At 36.4% G+C, this 22,733-nt stretch overlaps 1 protein-coding gene and 14 non-coding genes across 16 annotated transcripts in view; all 15 read left to right on the top strand.

Annotated features, from left to right (window-relative positions):
• LOC124306166 (uncharacterized) overlaps nucleotides 1-22,733 on the top strand; it is a 53,929-nt gene that overhangs the window by 6,476 nt on the left and 24,720 nt on the right. Inside the window, exon 1 of one of the 2 annotated variants that reach the window (XM_046766474.1) lies at nucleotides 21,552-21,848. The exons of the other annotated variant lie outside the window; for it this stretch is intronic. Within the exon in view, the coding sequence (XP_046622430.1) occupies nucleotides 21,801-21,848 (48 nt within the window). The 5' untranslated portion in view covers nucleotides 21,552-21,800. Of the gene's footprint in view, nucleotides 1-21,551; nucleotides 21,849-22,733 lie in introns of those variants that run through there. 2 annotated transcript variants of the gene reach the window in all.
• On the top strand, nucleotides 4,882-4,953 carry Trnaa-ugc (transfer RNA alanine (anticodon UGC)). Its single transcript has one exon. It is a non-coding gene; the product is annotated as a tRNA-Ala (tRNA).
• Trnaa-ugc (transfer RNA alanine (anticodon UGC)) lies at nucleotides 5,037-5,108 on the top strand. Its single transcript has one exon. It is a non-coding gene; the product is annotated as a tRNA-Ala (tRNA).
• Trnaa-ugc (transfer RNA alanine (anticodon UGC)) lies at nucleotides 5,192-5,263 on the top strand. The gene has a single exon. It is a non-coding gene; the product is annotated as a tRNA-Ala (tRNA).
• Trnaa-ugc (transfer RNA alanine (anticodon UGC)) lies at nucleotides 5,347-5,418 on the top strand. The gene has a single exon. It is a non-coding gene; the product is annotated as a tRNA-Ala (tRNA).
• Trnaa-cgc (transfer RNA alanine (anticodon CGC)) lies at nucleotides 5,502-5,573 on the top strand. The gene has a single exon. It is a non-coding gene; the product is annotated as a tRNA-Ala (tRNA).
• Trnaa-ugc (transfer RNA alanine (anticodon UGC)) lies at nucleotides 5,657-5,728 on the top strand. The gene has a single exon. It is a non-coding gene; the product is annotated as a tRNA-Ala (tRNA).
• Nucleotides 5,812-5,883, top strand: Trnaa-ugc (transfer RNA alanine (anticodon UGC)). The gene has a single exon. It is a non-coding gene; the product is annotated as a tRNA-Ala (tRNA).
• Nucleotides 5,967-6,038, top strand: Trnaa-ugc (transfer RNA alanine (anticodon UGC)). Its single transcript has one exon. It is a non-coding gene; the product is annotated as a tRNA-Ala (tRNA).
• Trnaa-cgc (transfer RNA alanine (anticodon CGC)) lies at nucleotides 6,122-6,193 on the top strand. Its single transcript has one exon. It is a non-coding gene; the product is annotated as a tRNA-Ala (tRNA).
• Nucleotides 6,277-6,348, top strand: Trnaa-ugc (transfer RNA alanine (anticodon UGC)). Its single transcript has one exon. It is a non-coding gene; the product is annotated as a tRNA-Ala (tRNA).
• Nucleotides 6,432-6,503, top strand: Trnaa-cgc (transfer RNA alanine (anticodon CGC)). Its single transcript has one exon. It is a non-coding gene; the product is annotated as a tRNA-Ala (tRNA).
• Trnaa-ugc (transfer RNA alanine (anticodon UGC)) lies at nucleotides 6,587-6,658 on the top strand. The gene has a single exon. It is a non-coding gene; the product is annotated as a tRNA-Ala (tRNA).
• On the top strand, nucleotides 6,743-6,814 carry Trnaa-ugc (transfer RNA alanine (anticodon UGC)). Its single transcript has one exon. It is a non-coding gene; the product is annotated as a tRNA-Ala (tRNA).
• Trnaa-ugc (transfer RNA alanine (anticodon UGC)) lies at nucleotides 6,898-6,969 on the top strand. The gene has a single exon. It is a non-coding gene; the product is annotated as a tRNA-Ala (tRNA).

The raw sequence follows: 22,733 nt of genomic DNA, 5'->3' as shown, positions 1-22,733 counted from the left end.
ACCGATAGTGAAATTATATGTAAAACTTTTGTCTTGAACTTTTCAAATGTGTCTTAAAATATACTCAAAATTTTAAGAAGATTCGTTGTTTTTCTCCCTGTCAAAATAAACAAAAAAAATTTACGAAAATCATTTTTGCTAGGCCTTTAAATCAGGACACTGCCGCAAGATGATCAACTACACAGTCCTTGGTTATATTCTTTTTTTACCGTAATCGAAGAATACAGTTCCGTGTACAAACTGGAAAGTATTTTTGTATCTATGGCTGGGATATCTAGTACGTATTGAAATGCTTTTTCATTTTAGTCACTTGTGTTAAATCTTCTTGTGACTATTGCGATGATTTGACCGTCGTGAAACAATAAATTTATACCGAGACCTCATGTAACTGAGAAAATGTAGTAATCTACAAAAAAAAAAAAAAAAAAAATAATAGATTTAATGTTGCAATAACCAAAAAATATAGTATCGACAGCTATAACTATTACTAAATAGTTACTTGTGCCACAATTTCTTTTGATTCTAAAAAAATTGTAACAGCATTCATTTGCCTAGAATTTTCTAGTAGCTATAAAAAAAAAATTAAAAATTTCTTAGTATGTTTTGAATTCCAGTGGGGAATCATTTTACAAAATTTGTACCTCTGGTGGACAATAAGAACAAATTTCCGGCGAATGGTCTGAGGAAAAGCTTGTCAAGACGGTAAAATGTGAATAAAAATCTTATGTTCGATAGTGCAATAAATTTTTAAGGTTGATTTGATCAATATGAGATCGTTTGAAAATGAAAACAAACTTTTATTCCATAATTTCAATTTTAATATTGTAGAATTTTTATAGAATGGGATACATCCAATAGTCAAAAACTTTACATTGTAGCTCATTTCGTCGTCAATAGTGAAACCTTCACTATTCTTGGATGGTGGATAAACTGTTCTTGTTTTCTGCGGAAGTCGCCTTAATTAAACGGTACTTATTAAAAATTTGTCTATGCAAATGAAATGAGCAACTATGAGTTTATGAATTGAATTTTGTTTCAAGGGGATAGAACAAAGAGAAAAGAAAACGCAACTAGTGATTTCAAAAAAGCAGGTGTACCATTTTTTAATTCAAAATTCCACAGGATTCGCTTCAGTTGTATCCTTTGGACTTTCGTTAAAATTAAATCACGCAATTTCTGCAATAATTCTGTCAGGGCCAAACAATTACACAATGGCGATGGATGAATTATTTCGTCTCGATGCGAAATTGCAGTTATTTATTGGTCGAAATGAGCCTGCGGCAGAAAATACACGCGTGTTACCTCACAAGCCTTGACAGCTGTTACGGTCGTTTACATCGGTATTTCGACTACTTCCGCTGCAGCATGATCGTGTTCTTTCCCCACCGCAAAACTGTGTCTTTCACTCGTTCATTATTGCATGTACATACATATTGTTTAACTCGAAGCGCAAGGTCACGTGATGAGAGAGTTCGAGGTCGCTAAGGTTTGTATTATCATTATTGTTTATTTTTCCTACCATCTTTTTTTCTATACTCACGATTTTTTTACTCTCCACCCGTTGTTTTCTACTTCTTCGTTTCAATTGTACTATTGTCTCTGCTTTGAGAATTAGAAACCTGCATAGCTACGTTTCTTAATCCTGTACGCCTCTAAAGTAAAAGGTCTTCACTTACTTCTAATGTTGCGAAAGTTTTTGAAAAATTGATTCATATAAAACTGTATAACTTTTTAATCAAACGTAATGTCATGTCGAAAAAATTAATATTTTGGTAAATAACATTGATAAACACAAGAAAGTAATTAAAACTTTCATTGATCTGAAAAATGTATTCGATATAGTAAATAACGAAGTTTTGTTACACAAATTGTACAGATATGGGATCGGAGGAAAGGCACATAAATTATTTAAAAATTATTTAGTAAATAGAAAGTAAACGGTAAAAATTAAAAATCAGTATAGTAACTCAATTTCTGTGACAACAAGGTAGTTCCTCAAGGTAATATTCTCGGTCCCTTGCTATTTGTTATTTACATAAATAATGTACTGAGTAGTTTCTTCGTATGCCGATGATACAATAGGCATGAGTGCCGATGGTAGATGATTCTTAGCACCGGAATAAATTAATGATTATTTAGAAATAGTTAACAAATGGCTAATCGCCAATCGGTTGTCTTTAAATATCTCTACGATGGTTTTTATTGCATTTGGTTCCTATGTAGATAGCGTACCAAACAGATTTTATTATAATTATAAGTGGTAGCAAATAAAAAGAGTAGAATTCGGTAATTATTCAGTAGGCATAATATTAAACAGCAGATTAAAGTAGAATGAAGACGTTAACCAATTGGTAAGAGAAAATAACCAAATACCTAATTTTCTTGTTTGCAAAATTATCTAAATTCATGAATGCACAAACACTCCTGACTGTGCATTATGATTTTTTCCATAGTATTGGAACGTACGGTTTCATTGCTTGGAAAACAGCTTACGATAACACATTGTGTCATATTCAAAAACTTCAAGTTAGGTTAATGAAAATTATACGCAGAAAATCTGAAACCGTGACACACCATTTAAAAATTAAACAATTTTATATCTCAGAAGCACTTTTTGATAATTATAACGTTTTAAATGATGACTTTATGACGTCTACTAGTAAAACAACAAGCCAAATAGTTTTTCCGATAATTAAAAAAACCTTAACACAAAAAATTTGTAGAATAATTGCTACTAAGGTCTTCGATCAATTATTTCTCGAACGGAAAACTCTAGAAGATAGTTTAAAAAATCACAAAAAAAAAAAAAAATTGGCAGAGTGGATAACACAGAATGATCCATACGGCAGTACTTTATTACATATATTAGTTAAATCGTTCTAAAATCTTTATATACTGTACTATTTGTATCTTTTGCATGTATTAGTTTGTTAGTTTCTATGGTATGGCCAGCCCCATGGACAGTCAACTATATTTGACTCTGTGTAATCTACAAGTTTAATAGTACCAAGTACTTTTCATATGTATTGTATTGTAAGCTTGAATTTTGTTCTGGTTAGATAAACTGAAACTGGAATTGTTGATATGTTGGTAGCAATGTAACGTCAACCTAATTATACTTTAGTATTTTTCTTGCTCGTGAGTTGGTATTGCATAGTTCAGTAATAATAATGAAACTGCAAGAAGAAAGACTGTCGTTAGAAAGAGCTAAGAAGTTGAGACGTGTGGTTCAATTCTTTAACCAGAACACAATAAGAATTATAAAACTAGTGCTGTACGATTTATCCGGCTTACAATTGGCTGATCAAGAAGGTTAACTGGGCTAATTAGCTGAAAGTTAGCTGGCTAAAACAATTAGCCGGTCAAAATAGTTAGCTGGTTAGCCGGATGTTTGTTCTATGACACCATTTGAGAAAATGATTGTAAAATTCGTGAATTTCGACGACTCAAAACTGTATGAATGTGCGGAAAAAATAATTTTTTATGATCATAATCGGATTCCTCGGCCTCAAAAATACCTAAAACACGCGCTTTCGAAAGTAAATATTCATTCATCTGAGTCACCAAAAACATTGAATTAGTGTACAACGCCATTGACCTAATTTTTCAAATTTATAAGATTCTCTGAAATTCAATAAACTGTCAGGAATGAAAATATTCTCATTTTTTGCCACCCAACTCGTGAAAATTCATTTTGAAGTCACGAAAAACCTTCCTTTTTCAACGATCCATCACGTGAGCCTTAGTAAATTAATTCAACCGTCTCTTGATCGCACATGAATGGATGAGATGGAATGCGCAAGTTCCAATTCTTTAAGTACACTTTCAACAATTGAAAGTTTTTAATAGAGAAAAAAGAACTAAACACCGATTTTACTGTTGAAGAATACATTACTTGCAGTTATAGAGAATCCATTTTAGAAGATGTTTTTAAGTTGATAACATCTTCAAATTCTTTGTTCGGATTTACGATTTTTTTGTTTTATTCCACATTGATTCTGTTCACGAACTACAAATCAATCAACTTCATAGTTTCATACTTTCAATACTGATCGTGTATTTTAAATATGAAGTTATTTTGTTAATTTTTCATTCGATAGTGTGACCAAATTATTCTTAAGGAAGTTATGGTTCAACAAAAATGAATACTTGTAACTATTTTATTATGAGATAGTTGTACATTGAGTATTTATCAAATGTTTATATCAGCAAACTGTAAATATCTTTCTGAAGCTACAGAAATCGGAAATACTGAATTGTAAACCAAAGCTTAAATAGTGATGCTTCATTTCGAATCTCTTTGTTAAATTGTTAAAATTCTATTTGATTAGTCTGTTTTACTTGACGATGTCTAGTTTGATTCGAAAGACTGTAGCCCATAAAATCTGCGCTGAACCACTTTTTTAAAATCATATTTGTATCGTTAAATATTTAGTCTTTACATTGCACTGATATTGATTATGTATAATCGTAGTGGAAATATTGAATTCGAGACTGAAAAAAATGTGTTGCAGTGAATTTGTAGAAAATAGTCTTCTGAGCAAAATGGGGCATCGTAGAGTAAAATCAGACGAACAGATCACCTAATAAATTTTTCACCATCTTGAAGCCATTCGAAATCAAGTAGTATCGATGTCCAGGCTGTTCTTCAAAATATGAGTATTATTTGCACTTTGTGTGTGATAATTTATTATTTAATAATTTGATGAACACACAATGTACGACTATCTCGTGACAAAACTAACAAAAATACCAATTTTTGTCCAACCTGGTATCTTCTTAGCCCTAACTGAATGCAGTCGCGTCGATTTTACGAAGCTGAAACGGATCCATAAATCGGTTCATGGAGAACTCGAAACATTTTTCACTGTTATCAAGCGCGGGGATGTAGCTCAGTGGTAGAGCGTTCGCTTTGCATGTGAAAGGCCCCGGGTTCGATCCCCGGCATCTCCAGTTTTTTTCTTTCTCTATGTAGTTTTCGAAATTCTCAGAACGACAATATCGATGCCCAACAGGTTGACATCGCTATCACGTGCGGGGATGTAGCTCAGTGGTAGAGCGTTCGCTTTGCATGTGAAAGGCCCCGGGTTCGATCCCCGGCATCTCCAGTTTTTTTCTTCTTCCATGTAGTTTTCGAAATTCTCAGAACGACAATATCGATGCCCAACAGGTTTACATCGTTATCACGTGCGGGGATGTAGCTCAGTGGTAGAGCGTTCGCTTTGCATGTGAAAGGCCCCGGGTTCGATCCCCGGCATCTCCAGTTTTTTTCTTTCTCTATGTAGTTTTCGATATTCTCTGAACGATAAGATCGATGCCCAATACATTTGCATCTTTATCACGTGCGGGGATGTAGCTCAGTGGTAGAGCGTTCGCTTTGCATGTGAAAGGCCCCGGGTTCGATCCCCGGCATCTCCAGTTTTTTTCTTTCTCTATGTAGTTTTCGAAATTCTCAGAACGACAATATCGATGCCCAACAGGTTTACATCGTTATCACGTGCGGGGATGTAGCTCAGCGGTAGAGCGTTTGCTTCGCATGTGAAAGGCCCCGGGTTCAATCCCCGGCATCTCCAGTTTTTTTCTTCTTCTATGTAGTTTTCGAAATTCTTTGAACGACAAATTCGATGCCCAACAGGCTTGCATCGTCATCACGTGCGGGGATGTAGCTCAGTGGTAGAGCGTTCGCTTTGCATGTGAAAGGCCCCGGGTTCGATCCCCGGCATCTCCAGTTTTTTTCTTCTTCCATGTAGTTTTCGAAATTCTCAGAACGACAATATCGATGCCCAACAGGTTTACATCGTTATCACGTGCGGGGATGTAGCTCAGTGGTAGAGCGTTCGCTTTGCATGTGAAAGGCCCCGGGTTCGATCCCCGGCATCTCCAGTTTTTTTCTTTCTCTATGTAGTTTTCGATATTCTCTGAACGATAAGATCGATGCCCAACACGTTTGCATCTTTATCACGTGCGGGGATGTAGCTCAGTGGTAGAGCGTTCGCTTTGCATGTGAAAGGCCCCGGGTTCGATCCCCGGCATCTCCAGTTTTTTTCTTCTTCCATGTAGTTTTCGAAATTCTCAGAACGACAATATCGATGCCCAACAGGTTTACATCGTTATCACGTGCGGGGATGTAGCTCAGCGGTAGAGCGTTTGCTTCGCATGTGAAAGGCCCCGGGTTCAATCCCCGGCATCTCCAGTTTTTTTCTTCTTCTATGTAGTTTTCGAAATTCTTTGAACGACAAATTCGATGTCCAACAGGCTTGCATCGTCATCACGTGCGGGGATGTAGCTCAGTGGTAGAGCGTTCGCTTTGCATGTGAAAGGCCCCGGGTTCGATCCCCGGCATCTCCAGTTTTTTTCTTCTTCCATGTAGTTTTCGAAATTCTCAGAACGACAATATCGATGCCCAACAGGTTTACATCGTTATCACGTGCGGGGATGTAGCTCAGCGGTAGAGCGTTTGCTTCGCATGTGAAAGGCCCCGGGTTCAATCCCCGGCATCTCCAGTTTTTTTCTTCTTCTATGTAGTTTTCGAAATTCTTTGAACGACAAATTCGATGCCCAACAGGCTTGCATCGTCATCACGTGCGGGGATGTAGCTCAGTGGTAGAGCGTTCGCTTTGCATGTGAAAGGCCCTGGGTTCGATCCCCGGCATCTCCAGTTTTTTATCTTTCTCTATGTAGTTTTCGAAATTCTCTGAACGATAAGATCGATGCCCAACACGTTTGCATCTTTATCACGTGCGGGGATGTAGCTCAGTGGTAGAGCGTTCGCTTTGCATGTGAAAGGCCCCGGGTTCGATCCCCGGCATCTCCAGTTTTTTTCTTCTTCCATGTAGTTTTCGAAATTCTCGGAACGACAAATTCGATGCCCAACAGGTTTTCATCGTTATCACGTGCGGGGATGTAGCTCAGTGGTAGAGCGTTCGCTTTGCATGTGAAAGGCCCCGGGTTCAATCCCCGGCATCTCCAATCTTTTTTCCTTCAGTTTGAAAATACCTACATACACATATACTTATCCTGCCATCAATATTCGAACTTACAAATTCACTGCTCGCGAAACCTTTTCATCGGAAAATAAATGCCTGGAATAATCACTATTAACATTTTGAAAATTTGTCTTAAAAGATGGTGATTTTTATGTTCAATCCTTCAAATATCACAATTTCGTGTATAATTGATAGAATAGATAATTGGTAGCGTGATTTCAAATATATATAGTTGACAGCGTAAACATTTTGAAATAGCTCTGATTGTGTTCATGAAAATTGTAAGAGAACGATTATGAGAATTGTAGTTTTAACAGCTGTTTCGTGATTGTATCCTTATGATTTGTCGGTGGTATTGTCGAAGGTTGATAATTTTTAAATATTCATATTTATATTATGTGTATGATTGTAATTTCATTAAAAAAAAAAGATGCAATAAGACATATTGTTCCACGAATTGTAGAATTTATATCTAAATGAATAGCAATTTTTTTACATACCACAGCAAGACAACAAGAGAGAATAGCATTATACGTATATTTGCATATCATGTATGTTCGAAGTGTATATAACAGAAGTATGATTGTCGCGCAAATATATGCTGTGTAAATATTTGCTTCTCAGACAACGCTGCAACAGTTCATAACTCGAGTAAATTTATATTTTCGCAATAAGTAAGCAATTGTGTTTCACTTTCCTTGTCAGAATCTTACGTTCCATATAATATGTAAAGAAAATTTTGTGCATTTAATTACCAAACTAATTGCACAGTCATATTTTGCACCTTATTCACCCAAATACAACAAGTCAAACGCAGTCAGTAAAATATGTCAGTTTCAAAGTTTATTGTAACTCTCTGTGGTGTAAATAAGTATGAAAAATGAGAATTTTTCAGGAAAAAATTTTTCGGAAGCTGCAAAGTTCCAAATTAATCTACGGACTGCTTTTTTGTTGTTACGATGTCCATCTTTTCACAAAAAAAAGCTTCCATTGCAAGGAAATTTGAATGCGATTATCATAGGATAATAACGCGTACAGTGAGGAAAAGAGTATTGTTTAGATGTCCTTTGAACTACTAATTAAAAAATTATTAAGGCTTTTCTTCCGTATAGTTGAATATCCTAACCTATCAATAATCGGGAAATTGAAACAACGACTGATGATCGGTTGCACAAGAAAAAAAAGTCCTTCTTCTATGAGGGGGTATTATATTTTTTTTAAAGCAGGTAACCGATTTTACAATACAATATATGAACTGCGGAAACTATTTATAACGTCTTGGAAATTGAACAGTGACGGAGACTTTGATCGTTGACGTTGAGTGCGGACGAATTGACAAATCAATTTCAGGAATTCGTAATGGACTTGACGACCATGTCATCCGAGTTAAAGTGTGTATATTATAGCATAGGCTACACGCCCTGCTGCATCCGCATTGATTCATCGCGTCAGTCACGGACGTCCGATTGCCGCTAGAGAAAAAAAAAGAATGAAAAATACCGATCCCAGACACTCGTCATTGTCTTCGTTGGTATAATTAATTAATTCATCGCATCCAGTTTTACATCCGGTTAATTTCGATGCCAGGGTCGACTAAAAGTCAGCTGACGGAATGACTTCGGTTTCAGCTGTTTTTCCTTGCATCGTTTTGAGGTTATGAAATTCTTCATTATTATTCTACTCTTCGTTAAAGTTACGTTACAGAAAAATTCAGGTTGACTATTATATTTCCGACTTGAAGAATATCGACTATAACGTATTATATTATGTTGCTTACAAGTATTTTGAAAAACAGTCTTGTGAATCTAAAATTTATTGGAATAGTTTTATATTACACTCTTGGTATATTTGCGTCGATTATTCGATAAGCGGCGTGTACTGTAAATATTGTACAAAAATAATTTTGTCGAATCCGATAAACGTAGTAATTTTAATAATCACGATTTTTGCCATCTTCATATACAGCTAATCACTTTATAGAACACTGTGTAGAATCAGATCAACAATATGAAATGCCAATGAAAACAAAACTATCTGGGTCCGATCTTTATTGAAACTACTACTAGTGAAAACTTTGTTTTGTTAACCTTGAAAAATGTACAAACATTAGATCTGTTTTCCAGTATTCAACTAAAGTTTGCAGCAAAAATTCGAAAAAGTATATATATATATATGTTTGGAAAATTTCTCATGTACAATTCAGCGAACTATAGAGATTCATCGGAGGTTAGAAAAGTCATTTTTAATGAAAAAAAATAATACCCGATTAGTAATGAGAAGAAAGTTAGATTCCTGACGTACAATTTTCATGCGAAGTAAACTGTGATATAGCGTCGAGATTTTTTTCTATGAGCGTTCACATGCCGTGTTCACATCAAGAATAATTTATCCTCAGTGCATGGAATATAGTAGTTTGGACAACGAGCTTTTTGTGTCGTTTGTTCTTTATATTTCGGAGAAATTTCTTTCCCCGGTTGAATGCGCCCATATTTACTGTATACAAGTGCTTCATACGAGTACATACATCTATGCACAAGTAAATATGTGTGCGTATTTTTGTAGTAGCTGCAGTTAAGACGATCCAGTCAAGCTGCATGTACTTAGGATACGAATGCGTACTATATGTATATACACAAGTTAAGATAACCAGCAATCGCGAACGCGAACCAGGATTCTGAAAATACATTTATTAATAATATGCAGCGTTATAGCAACACGTTGAAAGCGAAAAAAAAAAGAAACGAAAATCCTGTATTGGGAATTTGCTTGGAATATCATTCATTTTTAAAAAATATTTCACGACGCAATGGCAGAAAGATTAAAATGCATAAACGAAGAAGGATCAAATATCGCAATAAAAACCAAGGATAAAAGAAATTCAATAACGAATTCAGTCAATACTGATAACCGAAGAAGGAATAACCGCGGTGAATATCGAGACAATTTCTCTACCCGGGTCTTGTTATTATTCGGTCTTCGTATTACGTTTTTCCACTCTAAGTTTACATCCGCTTTTCTGACAAATACTAATTAGTTATACAGCTTTCCCAATACGACTACAGCAGCTGAGTGCTCGGAAATTGAGGCAATTTTTCTCCTTTCCGATTCCATCCAGAGCCCGGATTCGGTGACGAAACGTTGCACTCAACACCATAATATCCCGTATTTTGACGGTTCGACCCTTAAAAAGCTCTCGACATCCTGCGATTCCTTCAAAAGGGGACAAAAAAAAAAAAAAAAAGATGGAATTTAGAGCCGAAGACACGGTACTTACGAGAAAGTTATGAACAAGAAAAGAAAAGAATTATTATTGAAGAGTACCGAAGACATTTCGCAGCGGAAGTTTAAGACGAGTTGTGACGTAATATGTAAAATAAAAAATACGAGATCGCGTACATAAAAGAAGGCCGGATGAAATTTTCCTCGGCGTGAATATTGTGCGGATAATAGAAGGGGTCAATTTGCGTAAGGAGCTGCAATTCAACAGTGATTCAGTCGCGTTCCAGAAGGCAAGACTCACTCGCGACTAGTTGCACGTCTTTTATCGAGTCATACCGTACACGCAGCGGGTACAAGAATGACGCGTCAAACCGCATAGGTACGCCTCTTGAGTACGTGAGTGCCTACGGAGAATAAACACGGATTATAATACACGGTGCCGAAACGGCTCGCAGCTGATACTGAGAAGTGAGGATATAAGGAGAGGCTAGAATGCCTATTTTGCCTGTTTCGTATTCACTGCCAGTCCGCTTGCAGAATATAGGCGCGGTTCTTTGCGATTCAAATGATATTGTGTATTGAATGTGTAATTTTGGCCACTTTTTTAGATCGCCTTTTACATTTTTACTGTTATTACTAGTTTTTCGTACGATTTGTCAGATCCGAGGCAAATAGAAATATACATCAGGCGTGTTGGAAAAGTGTTGGAACAAATATGTGACAGGTGTAAAATGGTTTAAAAACTAGCATGGATGTAGCGTATAATTTTATCTGACTAAAATAGTCCTTGCGACATGACAAAAAATATTCAAACACAAAATATAACACGCGAACACTTGATTGTATTGAAAAAGTCACGGAAATCACGTTATTCTATGATATTCGCACCGGAAACCAACAATTTGTCAACTCACCAGTTCAAAAAAAAAAAATAAAAATTTGCTTCTGTCGAGTTTTGTATAGGAATTGTTTATTAACAAAATAAGCTACCAATTTTCATTAGAATCAGACAAACTCTATCAACGTTTTGATGAAAAAATAGTAGAATAGTGCACGATTCCTCCAACGATGTTAATAGCAAGATGTTTATACAATTGAATTCAGTGTTTTTAAATCTTTTCTGGATTAGATTATGAACTTCTTTAAACGAGATTTAACTTGACTAGCTACAGTTACTTTTTTTGATTCTTTCTTTCGTCATGTTCTTGAGCAACTTTGACCCAACCGTACGTCCCAGATATTCTTACGACAATATGGCGGCGTAAATAGTAACAGCTGATCGCTTAAACTGTCCAATTTGATAAATATCAAGGCACGGAAAACTTTAGTGAAATCTGAAGTGTAATATCGGATAGAAAATTGCGTTTATAAGTACACCCGATTTGGTGTTGAGTATATTTACCACCGGATGGCGTCGTCTGAATTCAAGGTTTCCACAAACCAGAAAATTAGCTCTGCAGATGACAAAGAAGTGTCAATGTACAATTGGGCAAATCGGTACTCTAAACCGCCTGGTCACAAATTTATTTTCAAGAAATACCGCAATGTACGTTCAGGTATGGCGGGTAGGTGAATTTCTATCCTGCCAACAAACGCAGCTCATGAGAAATAAATCCCGGCATTGTCAAACTCACGAACGCGACGCGAATGCCTCTAAAGACAGCAGCTGTTAACTCACCGCAATTTTAGAACACGGCGGTCAACCGCGAACGTTCTCTTATTTTAAGTTCTATTCACTTTCCGATATGGGGATTATTGCCGTATTTCACGAATCACTTGTCTAAATTGATTCGTACATCGATGGTAGAACGGCAAAAATTAGCGAGAAGAGAGAGAGAGAGTTTTTGGAATCCGTAAAAATGTTTGTTTGTAAAACTCACAATCAGCTGAAATTCCTTGTGACTTTTTTTTTTTTGAAACAAATTCTGACATGCAATTCTCCTTCACTTTTACCAAAATACAGTTGTATTGTTTCTTGTTGAAAATCTGTACTCGGAATTTTATGCAACTTAAAACAGATATTTTTGAACAGAATTGAACACTAGAGCATTTGATGACAATTTTTTTAGGATTCGAAACTCTTTTCGAGATTTTTCAAAGTCGCTTGAGAGTATTCAAAATTTTTGAACGTCTTTGGAATCACGAATTGAGATTATTTCTATTTCCTTGTAAACTTTCAGATTCTTTTCGAGTTACTTGAAGTGGTTTTTTCCAATCGCCAGAGGTAGTCTTAAATCCTTCACCGTGTTTGGACTTTAATAACATGGAGTTTTTTCGAAACTAGTAAATTAGTTTCTTGACGTTTTTCGAATCCCTTTCAATTTGCTTTAAGCAATTGAATGTAATATTCGACGTTTTTTTTTTCAACATCTGTCTAGTAAATTTGATTTTTTTTTAGACTCACAGAGTCGATTTTTCAAATTTTCGAAGTCTAACGAAGTAATCGTGAACAAAAGAATTGCGTAATTTGAAACTATGTCAATTCATTCAAATTCTTTCTACCTTTCATAGAATTTTCGAGTGCTTCGCTGTTAGCGTTGCGTGATTCAACCCATCTTTTCAACTTGCTTGGTCAACGAGCCGTTTTGAATTTCTGGAAACCTTATTTTGGTCGCTTTTGAGGTCATCCCGCGTCGTTCAATTCGTCGTTAAATTGACTTTTCACCGTTCCGATGGGTAAACACCTTCGACATCGCGTAAGGAGACACCAACGCAGCCCTTCAAAAAGTAAGAGCTAATTACTCGTTGCTCATGTCAGTTCACTTGACTAACTCCACCTAGTATCGCGGCCTCTTTCCAGCCCCGTATAATCAAATACGGACTATCTTCCGCGTCCATATCTTATTTACTCCAGGCTCATTCGTAACCGGAAGTAGACGTATAAAAAGACTTCGGACACGCCATTTAACATCTAAATGCTATTTATTCGAGGAATTTTCAGTTTCGTTAAATTTATTGATAAATTTTTCGGTATCTTTAAACCAGATTTCATCATCAGTTCCAATTGACATATGTGTAAAAAGATGTCGGATAAACATGTTGAAATGTATGCAATTATATGTACTATTTTACCAAGGTAAATCTGAGATGCATAATTATACATGACCATAAAAAATGTCCGATGAAAAACATTACGGTCTAGTTGACAAACTGATTCCTATAAAAATGGAACAGACGATTTATTAACACATTCAGCTGAGTATTGATGATTTTAATCGATTTTAGTAAATGTGAAAATTGAGGGTTTCGTTCGCATATTTATTTATTTGCCGCATGCGTATATTTCCTAGTTCTTTATATACAGACGTATTCCATTCCCGTTTGCCACGCCTGCTTCTTGCATACGGTTCACGCAGTGACGTCACTTCGTTCCTGCTGAGTTCAATCGCAGAGTCAACTCCCGGCAATTGTCGCAATCACGAGTCTCGATTAAGACGCGCGCCATACCAATTCCTAGGGAGTTTATCAACGTTCTGAGGCCTTTCACAATAAGGCGATTGAACTTTTATGGTGAACGAAATGAATGAACTGAATTCTCACAAGTATCTATGTGTATGCGAATATGTACACGTACGCCGCGTGGACTTCCGGCCATTGCTCATCAGAATACCATACATAGAATTTCATTTTTTCACTCTGGCTATCTTCTAAATGCAATTTACGGATGTGAAACATACGAGGAATCGCTCTGGAAAAAGGATGAATTTTTTATTGTTTTTCAAGTAGAAATTAAGTTAAAAATGTATGGTGAATAATTTATTTGGAAAATCCAAGTTTTACAAAAACTTCTCGTACGATCGTAGACTGTTCTTTCGATGCTGGTGTTTTTGGGTTTTAAGTTTTACATCACGTCATGCCAATTCGTTGTTCATTAGCTCGTTTCGAACCGAAGTTTGTAACATATTTTCGACAATTGCCAAGAGACAATTTTTCCATTCTCTCAAGTTTGGTTTGAAGAAAATGATTTATTATATTAATCAGGTGACAATGATCAGCGATTCTTTCATTTCTTTCATTTATTTCTTGATTAATTAATATAATTTCGTTATTATTATAAGACTGTAGGCATTTTCAAAGCTGGGAAATATTGTCACTCTTGTGTTGCTTATTTTTTGCAGCTGTCACGATCTTGCTAAAAATATATTTCTTTGACTAGTTACTAACTTCGAAATTTTTTAATTCATCTTGTACGAGATACAAAATAGATGAAGAAAAATTCTTCCTTTCTTGCTACATAAAGTTTGAATGGATTATATATGCGGATATTAATTTGGTTTTTGAAATAGATTGATTATATTATAATTATGAGTGTTCTAAATTTTTAATTTGTTTTTAACCTGAACAGTGAGACACCTAATTTCCGTTATAACGAAGAAAAAAACGGAAAATGTAAATTCGAATAATTAACAAATTGAAAGAAATGTATCAAGAAAAACGGATACGAAGAGAGAATGAAGAAAGAATGACAATCGGGGAAACGATGATTGGCTGTGAGAGCGGAGGATAGTTTTTACATTCTGCAATATATACGTATACGTTTCAGTGCTCCGAGCGTAACGAAAGATACACGATAAAAAACAAAAACTGAGGAGCAGGAGGAGGAAAGAACGAGCCGTTCCATCTGCCGAATCAGTCACCGCGCTGATCTTTCATCGCGTCGGTAGGTAACTGAAGATAACCGTGCGAAATTCGCCTCTTTATAATTCCCGGTATTCGTAATACGTGCAGGTTTGAAATCGACCGATAGATCGATTTTTCATTCGCTTATTTATATTGCTAGACTTTTTGTTTTTAGTTTCACGAACAAGCTTTACTCAATGAAAATTCACCAATGTGAAATTATTGGGGGAAATTTCTTGAACAGAAACGATTTATGGATTTTGGTTGTTCAAATAACGTAGATTTGTTGAAAATTGAGCAAACAATTGAATAAAGTAGAACATTGGAAGGGTGGAATTGAATTAGGAACGCTGGAACGAAACCAGCGTGAAAACCGTTGCGCGGCTCACTTGCAATTTTATTTTGTCAACAGAATCGTTTTTCGTACTAAAAATTCGTCGAAGACGATTTTATCCGACTGAAAAAGATGGCAAGAATCATTGGTATGCTTTGGTGTTGCACTTTCGATGAATGCAGGCCTGAAAAATCAACATTTATCCAGCGAATTCGACGAATATTTTTTTACATCAAATATCTGATATGAAACGGTTTTTTTTTTTTCATTCGCGCGGTTTTTTCTCTCTACTGTGTTAATCATGGGTTAGTTTCAAATCCACCGTTAGTTCAAGACTGGTCGTTGATCCGTTTAATTATAGCTACCCATCTGCGGATAATGATTTTTCTGATGATAAAATTCAATCGATATAAAATAAAATGGAGACAGAGAAACGTGCACGCAAGAAAACACACTTAAGCTTAAATGGCTGCGGTTGTTTCGAAGGCGCAGTGAACCGCGTTAACGGCGGTAACACAATCGAAATAACCGACGTTTTCTGTGATCGAACATGCACTCGGTGTCCCATGGCGAATGAATCTATTCGTTCAAATTTGGTTTCATTCCAACCGCATTTTTTTCTCTGCGCGTTGAGCATTTTTATACTTTCTTGTTTCACTTTCACATCATGGCGCATCCCGCTGGCATGCGTGAGGTTCCCATGGGATCAAATATCCTTGAGTTTACAGCGAATTACGAAATATGGTTTTTTCCCCTGAATATCGCGATTACTCTGTATAAAATTCTGTTCTCGCGAGTCTGTTACATAAATATAAATATATAAATAATTAGGTTTGTTGCGAAAATCCGAGTAAAATGTTGAACGCGTTTAACGATCGTTTGCGATCAATTACACTTGCACCGTAATTAGTGAAGGGGAACGATGCCGCAAATTAAATTTATAAAATAAGTAAGAAAATACTTGAAAATAATTATAATCGTTCGGAGCGAAACAATAACGAAACTACATTTCTTCTATTCTACCCGAAGTTCGATTATTATTTATATTGAACAGAAATGCAAGGTTGAAACAAAAAAATTAAACCAAAATTTTATCTCATATTAACTAGATTAATATTATAATGACATCAAGTTTTTCAAACTGTGAATCGGCTTGATAAAAATGCTCTTGAAGCCGTACGTATGTTAACCGCTTTAAATTAGCGTTTAATAGTAGGATAAAAATAAAATACTTACTGAACAAACATGTTTCACATTGCGCAGAGAAATTCTGAATCAACTTTCATTATTCATTCCAAGCAAATACAAGCAATGTATTTAATGGTTTATAATTAGCGTGAATAGACGGTTGTCTCATCTCCTGCAGCGGTGATGAAAATTATATTTGACACACCTGAGGAGAAGCCTTTTTTGTGTCTCGACGGGGATTCGGGCGTAGGCATTGTATCGGGTAAATTTTTCGAGTCCGTCTTCCATGACGAGTCAACATGGCTGCAGTTTCAAAGTTTATGACAAGTGATATGGAAGTGATCGTTAAAAACTGGCAACGAATAAAGATCTTCGTTTTCGTATTTTTTAAAATAAAACAAGATGCTTAACGTTAGATTTTTCGTGAAATTGAACAAAAGTGGACATTTTTTTCGAAATTTACTTGCTACCTTTTCAGCTGATTACCGTTGCAGATTTCCTTGACAGGAATGAAAATTCTACTTAAAAAATTCCGGCAATTAGATCGGTACAAATTTTCTTTCTGCCTGAAAAGCTTCGTAGCGTTTTTAACGATCATACACCTAAGGCAGGTTTCTCAGAAATGGAAACTCATTAGTATCACATTCTATACCGCCGCGAATCGAAACGATCATTGATTAGGCTGATTGAGCTCAATGAAAACTTGTTTTTCTTTGTAAATCGAGGTCCGCAACATTCTTTCAATACCGGTAGTAAATTGTGCAGTTGTAAGTCACGAGACACAAACGATGATCTGGAATCGCAGCAAGAAATCATTACAACAATCCACATACTATAATCCACCGTTGACAGCTACGTATTGTAAATATGTGTATACGGAGGATTGTCGGAGGCCTTGAGATCTTGAAGAAAAACAATAATTTCTCATGATAACTTGTTCGCCGCGACTCATCCGCGACACTTTTGCTGCACATGCGACAAACTAACGAATTAAATTTTATCCCTGGACAGGAATTCTGCAGTTCAAATTGATGCTGTTATTGCTGAAAGGGAATTTTTACAAATTTTCGCACCGTCGTAATATTTAAAGAAAAGACAATCAAGTAAACATGTAAATAAAATGCAAAGAGAAGCAAAAAAAAACGTACATGTAAAAGACTGAAACTTCATCCTGTCGAAATATCGAGAGGCTTCTATCGACATGTTCGACATGTTGATTCATGCGATTTGATCTGATTTCGTCTTATTTTTCGCGATGAATATAATAACAATAATACTGTATAGCCCATTAGTCTGCTGATACGATTTGATAATTATTCAAATTTTTATAAAAGAAATGATTGTACAGAAAGAAACGTCAAATTGTCAAAACTTGAGCACTATGTCAGATGTTTGAGTAAATTAAATTCTTGCGTATGAAAATTTTCTTTTTTCAATGTTCTTTTTCCACATTAAACGTAAATATTCTGTCCCCCAAATCATAATTACCGAATTCAAGAGAGAAGGAGTAATAAACGAACATTGAAATTGACGAAATGGAAGTACCAAGTAACCTAGACGACGTTTTTGTGTAGGTTGTAACGCTAAATGCTATTATCCTCAGATGAGGACTTACCGTTGACACTTTGGCGCGATTCTCCACTTATTCAGAACATTAAACTATAACAAAATCAATCACGTTGGGCGCCAGACGCGTTAGCGTCGATTTTCAAACAATAATACGAATTAACAAAAATAACACGAAACCGTACGAAAAATAAACAGAGAACCCGTTGTACGGCTGGCTAGGCTCAGGTACTCACACGAACTGGCAGAGTGGCGGCATTCAACAACAATAATTACAGAATTAAAGAAAATAATGAAATGAAGAATGAACTCAAGTCAGGAAAAATTAACAGGTCAATCGATCATATATCGTCGATAAGGTTACAGGGTTGAGACAGGCAAATGAAATGGTATCGATAGCGGTAGTTAATAAAATAAGCAATCGTTGTTCACAATAATTTCGGTAGAATAGAATTAAACGGTAGCTTTGAAACGAGAGACGGCAGTTAACAGAGAAAAATGAACGTAGGTCGGGAGAAGCGATGTAATGTAAGAATTTACTTAAAACTATTCGTCACTGGGCGACGTGATCTTACCCAAGTTGCAAACGACGCTAGGGAAATTATTATTCTGTCAATTAAAAACGAGAGTGAGAACTTTACTACAATCGCTTAATCGGTAGAAAACGAAGTAACGATAGCTCGGTGGATAATACGACGAATTTACCATAGATTATAACCAGTACGAAAGATTGACATTCATTAACAATTTACACAATCGGTAGCGTAAACGATCGATTAGATAATTTTCGGTAGAGTTATTCATAAGCGATAGAATCAATAGTTCACAATAATTACGGATCGTAATAAACATAACTTTCGAGACAATACAAAGTACAGAATTATGAGAGAGTGAGAATTTCGGAGAGTTCACAAAATAAAGAAATACACTAAATACACCGCAGTACAAAAGGATCAAGAATAATACGCAGAACTTAACTTGACAAGATACAGAGAAAGGAATAACAGGCAAAAATAATATAAAATTGCAAATAGAATAGAAAAAGGTGCGGTAATATTTAGAGGCTGATTCTACGCTCGTCTGTACTCCAAGGAACTCGATATACGATACGATAGGCACGAAAATAAATAAAAGTATAACAAGCAATAACAGAAATAAAATATAAGGCACCCTACTGTTACAAATAATTATGAGACGAAAGGTAAAGCCAACAGGGCTCAAAATACGATAGAGACTACAGAAGCAGACCAATAGAAATTCATAAATACAAAAGAATTAATTATTCGGCAGTTACGAGGTCGCTCAGACACGGAAATTATTAATTACTGAAATCATGCAGTCACACGGCGGCTTAACGCAACTCAAAGCCGTTGACCATGAATCACATACAGTCGATAAATACCATAGGAAAAGAATAGAAATTATGAGCAACTTCGTAACGATGCAATACAAAGGCAAAAACCTTACCTTAACAGACGATCTCAGGCACACAATACTGAGTCTAATTTAAATAAAACTTATTATATTGAACAAGGGAAAACAGGAAGGACGAAAAGAACTTAAATTTACAGGAAGAATCTAACAGTAGAGCAAAACGATAGTAATAATGAAACGGTAGCGGGATGAAAGACGGTAGTACGATAGAAACGGAAGCGGTAGAGGAGAAGTATCGAGAGCTTATATCGGGAGGATTCGGAAATTCGGATTCGCTGCCGTGAGGTAATTCTTTTTCCCTTTGATTGGTTGGTTGACCTCATGCGTTTTCGAAGATTACCGCTAGATGTGGCGTAAAGTGCTGCTCGTGATTTCGTCATTGACACCAACTCGTACGATTTAATAGCTGCTTCAGTTTACTGTCCAGGTTGCCTATCATTGGGGATTTCTTCAAGGAGATCATGCAGTCATACGGCGGCTTAACGCAACTCAAAACCGTGGACCATGATTCGCGTGATTAGTTCTTGCCGACAGGAAGGCTGCGTCGATCCTCGGAACGATGGCTTTATCAATCTGGACGTAGTGGTTTGGGGTCGGAAGACGGCAGGCTACGGTCTGCCCTTCGTGCCATCCTTACGGCGTCCGATAAAGCGGGCGGCTGGTTCCTCCTCGAGGAGCGGTGCCCTCGGCCGTCGGGGGGATTTTTAGCTCCCTGTTCGCCGGCAGTCGAGGCGATGCGGAAGGTTCGGGTGGATGCTACCCCGGTAGCAAGACAAGTGCACCCGGGTAGCCAGTATAGTATGAAGTCGTCGAGAGCTGAAAACGGTAGCTATCGGTCCCTCGGTGGTCGGGATCGTTGTCGTCCAAGTACCTTATTAGCGTACGCCGAAGCGCGAAATACAGAATTTACAAAGAAAGAATTAGTTAAAAGTAGTTATTGCCTATTTTGTATCGAATTGCAAGGTAACGATGTTGAGTACGTATAAATTTGAATACATCAACAATCAATACTACGTAATAATTGATAATTTACCATTGCAAAATTATTATTATTATTCTTTATTCTTTTGCAATCAAATACACGAAAATCAAAACTCTGGATACTAAAAAAAGAAGAACTACGAAAATACTAATCAGGTTTGACGGTGCAAGTGATTAAATTCTCACTATTGAGGTACAGAGAGCTGGCCAATTGCATTGTAAAAATTTTCCACTCCAGCCTCCGTTCAACTGATATTGTCGGCTTCGATTTATGGTGAGTGAATATACACCTTATTGAAAAAAAAAATTTCAATACACATCAATACGCGTTATAAATGCGAAGAAAGGATATTTATGTAAAATCAAGAGTAGCAGCGTTGGTTCTACAACACACAAATATAGACATAAATCAATTATTGCCTTATACCTAAAATTTCCCCTCACACGACGTGACCGACACGCACATACCTCCTCCCCTCCCAATCAAAGGAAGTTCAATCGTGTATGCAGATTTCATGGGTACGTGTACAGTGTACACCACGAGTAAGCGAGTAAAGGCGCAACATAAAATCGCGCGGAGTAAAACTCGAGCTCCTGAGGCCCGGCAACACTCATTGTGAGTGGCGTGACGGGCGAGCGGCGTCGTTAAACGTCTCGGAATCATGAACGTGACAGTCGGTTGGCGTCGGGAGCGCCGAGCGGACGTCGATGTTTGAAACGCGCGGTGGAATCAGAGCTGTACCAGAAACCTGTGAACGTGCGTTGAATGAGATGAGTCGGAGCGACGACGATTCGCCATTCCGGAAATGAAGCGCCCCTCGGTGGCGAATCGACGCGGCGAGGGTTGTTGAGAATTTGAAAATTCGAATTCGATATTTTCCTCGACCGTTTGAACTCGGAACGCGAAGCTTTTTCTCGAACAAACGAAGAACGGACGGAAAGTGGCGGGAAACAATCTCGATTCAATTTTGAATTTGAAAGCGAGTTCGAAACTCCCGCGCAAAAAGTTTACTCTCCCACCGTGGTTAGTTTGAAATGTGTTATTAGATATTTCGTATTTACGAAACTTTTGCTTCGTCGTACGGATTGTTTTATTTTACGTAATTTGAAAAGTGTCATCGTGCAGTCACCGGATTATAACAATATATATATTCTTGTGCTTCTCTTTACTGCGGTTCGTGTGTCGGCGTTTAGTGTTTTTTTTTTTTTTTTTTTTTTTTCATTTCACGGTGAATAATTCTGTCACAGCCAAAAAATGCGTTTGAAAATATTTGTGCTTGTGTGAATACTGTGCCGGTATTAATTGGAAGTAAAATTAAACTATACAGTAACGGTCTGTTGATTTTAAACTCCTGCAGTTCCCTCGACTCGTTGAGTTTCGAGGTATTCTAGAGTGTTTTTTTTCCTCTCGCTTCGTCTATAAAAAAAAAAGTTTTGTGCCGTGGTTTCTCGTTTTGTTTTGAAACGTGACGATGTCATCTGGAGCAGGACGTGACCCGAGCGTTGACGTTCGATTGAAGGTTCGTTCCAAGATTTTAACTAGGCATACACTTATGTATAACTATGGACATAAGCAACGTATATATTGTATACATATATATATATATATATAAACTGTAACCCAATTGGGGACCCTGCAGTTCGAAGGGGTCTGGAAGCTGGGGATTTTCCACTGATTAGAAGATTTTTTTATAGTCGAAATTGCGTTCGAGCGCCAATTATCGAGGTTCAGTTAAATTTTGGATTTTTTTAAAATTTCTTTTCATTCGTTTGAAGTCCTGTTTTTCCGAACTATTTTTTTTTTTTTTTTGAATATATTCAAATATCTATTACAATGAAAATTGATTTGTTCTTGAACCCACTCATTATTTTGTAATATTTGTTGATCGATATACCTTCTAATAAGTCTTGAAAAAAAAACAAAACTTCCAAATCAGGTTTATATCTTTCGTTATCGATATTCATTTCGAAAGAATATCAGGGTTTTCGGTGAAAGTGTGAACAGAATTTTTAATTTTTTTGGAATATGAGGGAAACAGCGGATTTTGGGAGAAAAGAGTGTATAAATTTCAGCAGTTTTTGAAAATATATTGCCAGAATTGATTTGATTATTTTACTTTTCACTAAAAGCTGTATGAATTACAGAGTAAATAACCGTCGAAATTTCACGTTAGATTGCAAAATCACAACGACAATTGCTGGTGAATTTACCGATTTGTCTAATGCATGGGAGTTAATTTTTATAATTTATGATATCATTTCGTTCAACATTAATTAATGCCAATAGAATTCATAAAATCATGAAAAAGTCAAGTTTTTTGAATATTCCGGAGGTAGAACAAAAACTGGAACACGAAAAAAACGATTGATTTACTGGTGATGTAATTTTTGCAGGATATGTAACA

The sequence above is a fragment of the Neodiprion virginianus genome, chromosome 5, assembly GCF_021901495.1.
Source record: "Neodiprion virginianus isolate iyNeoVirg1 chromosome 5, iyNeoVirg1.1, whole genome shotgun sequence".
Lineage (NCBI taxonomy): Eukaryota > Metazoa > Arthropoda > Insecta > Hymenoptera > Diprionidae > Neodiprion > Neodiprion virginianus.
This window is presented reverse-complemented; position numbering and strand designations above follow the sequence as displayed.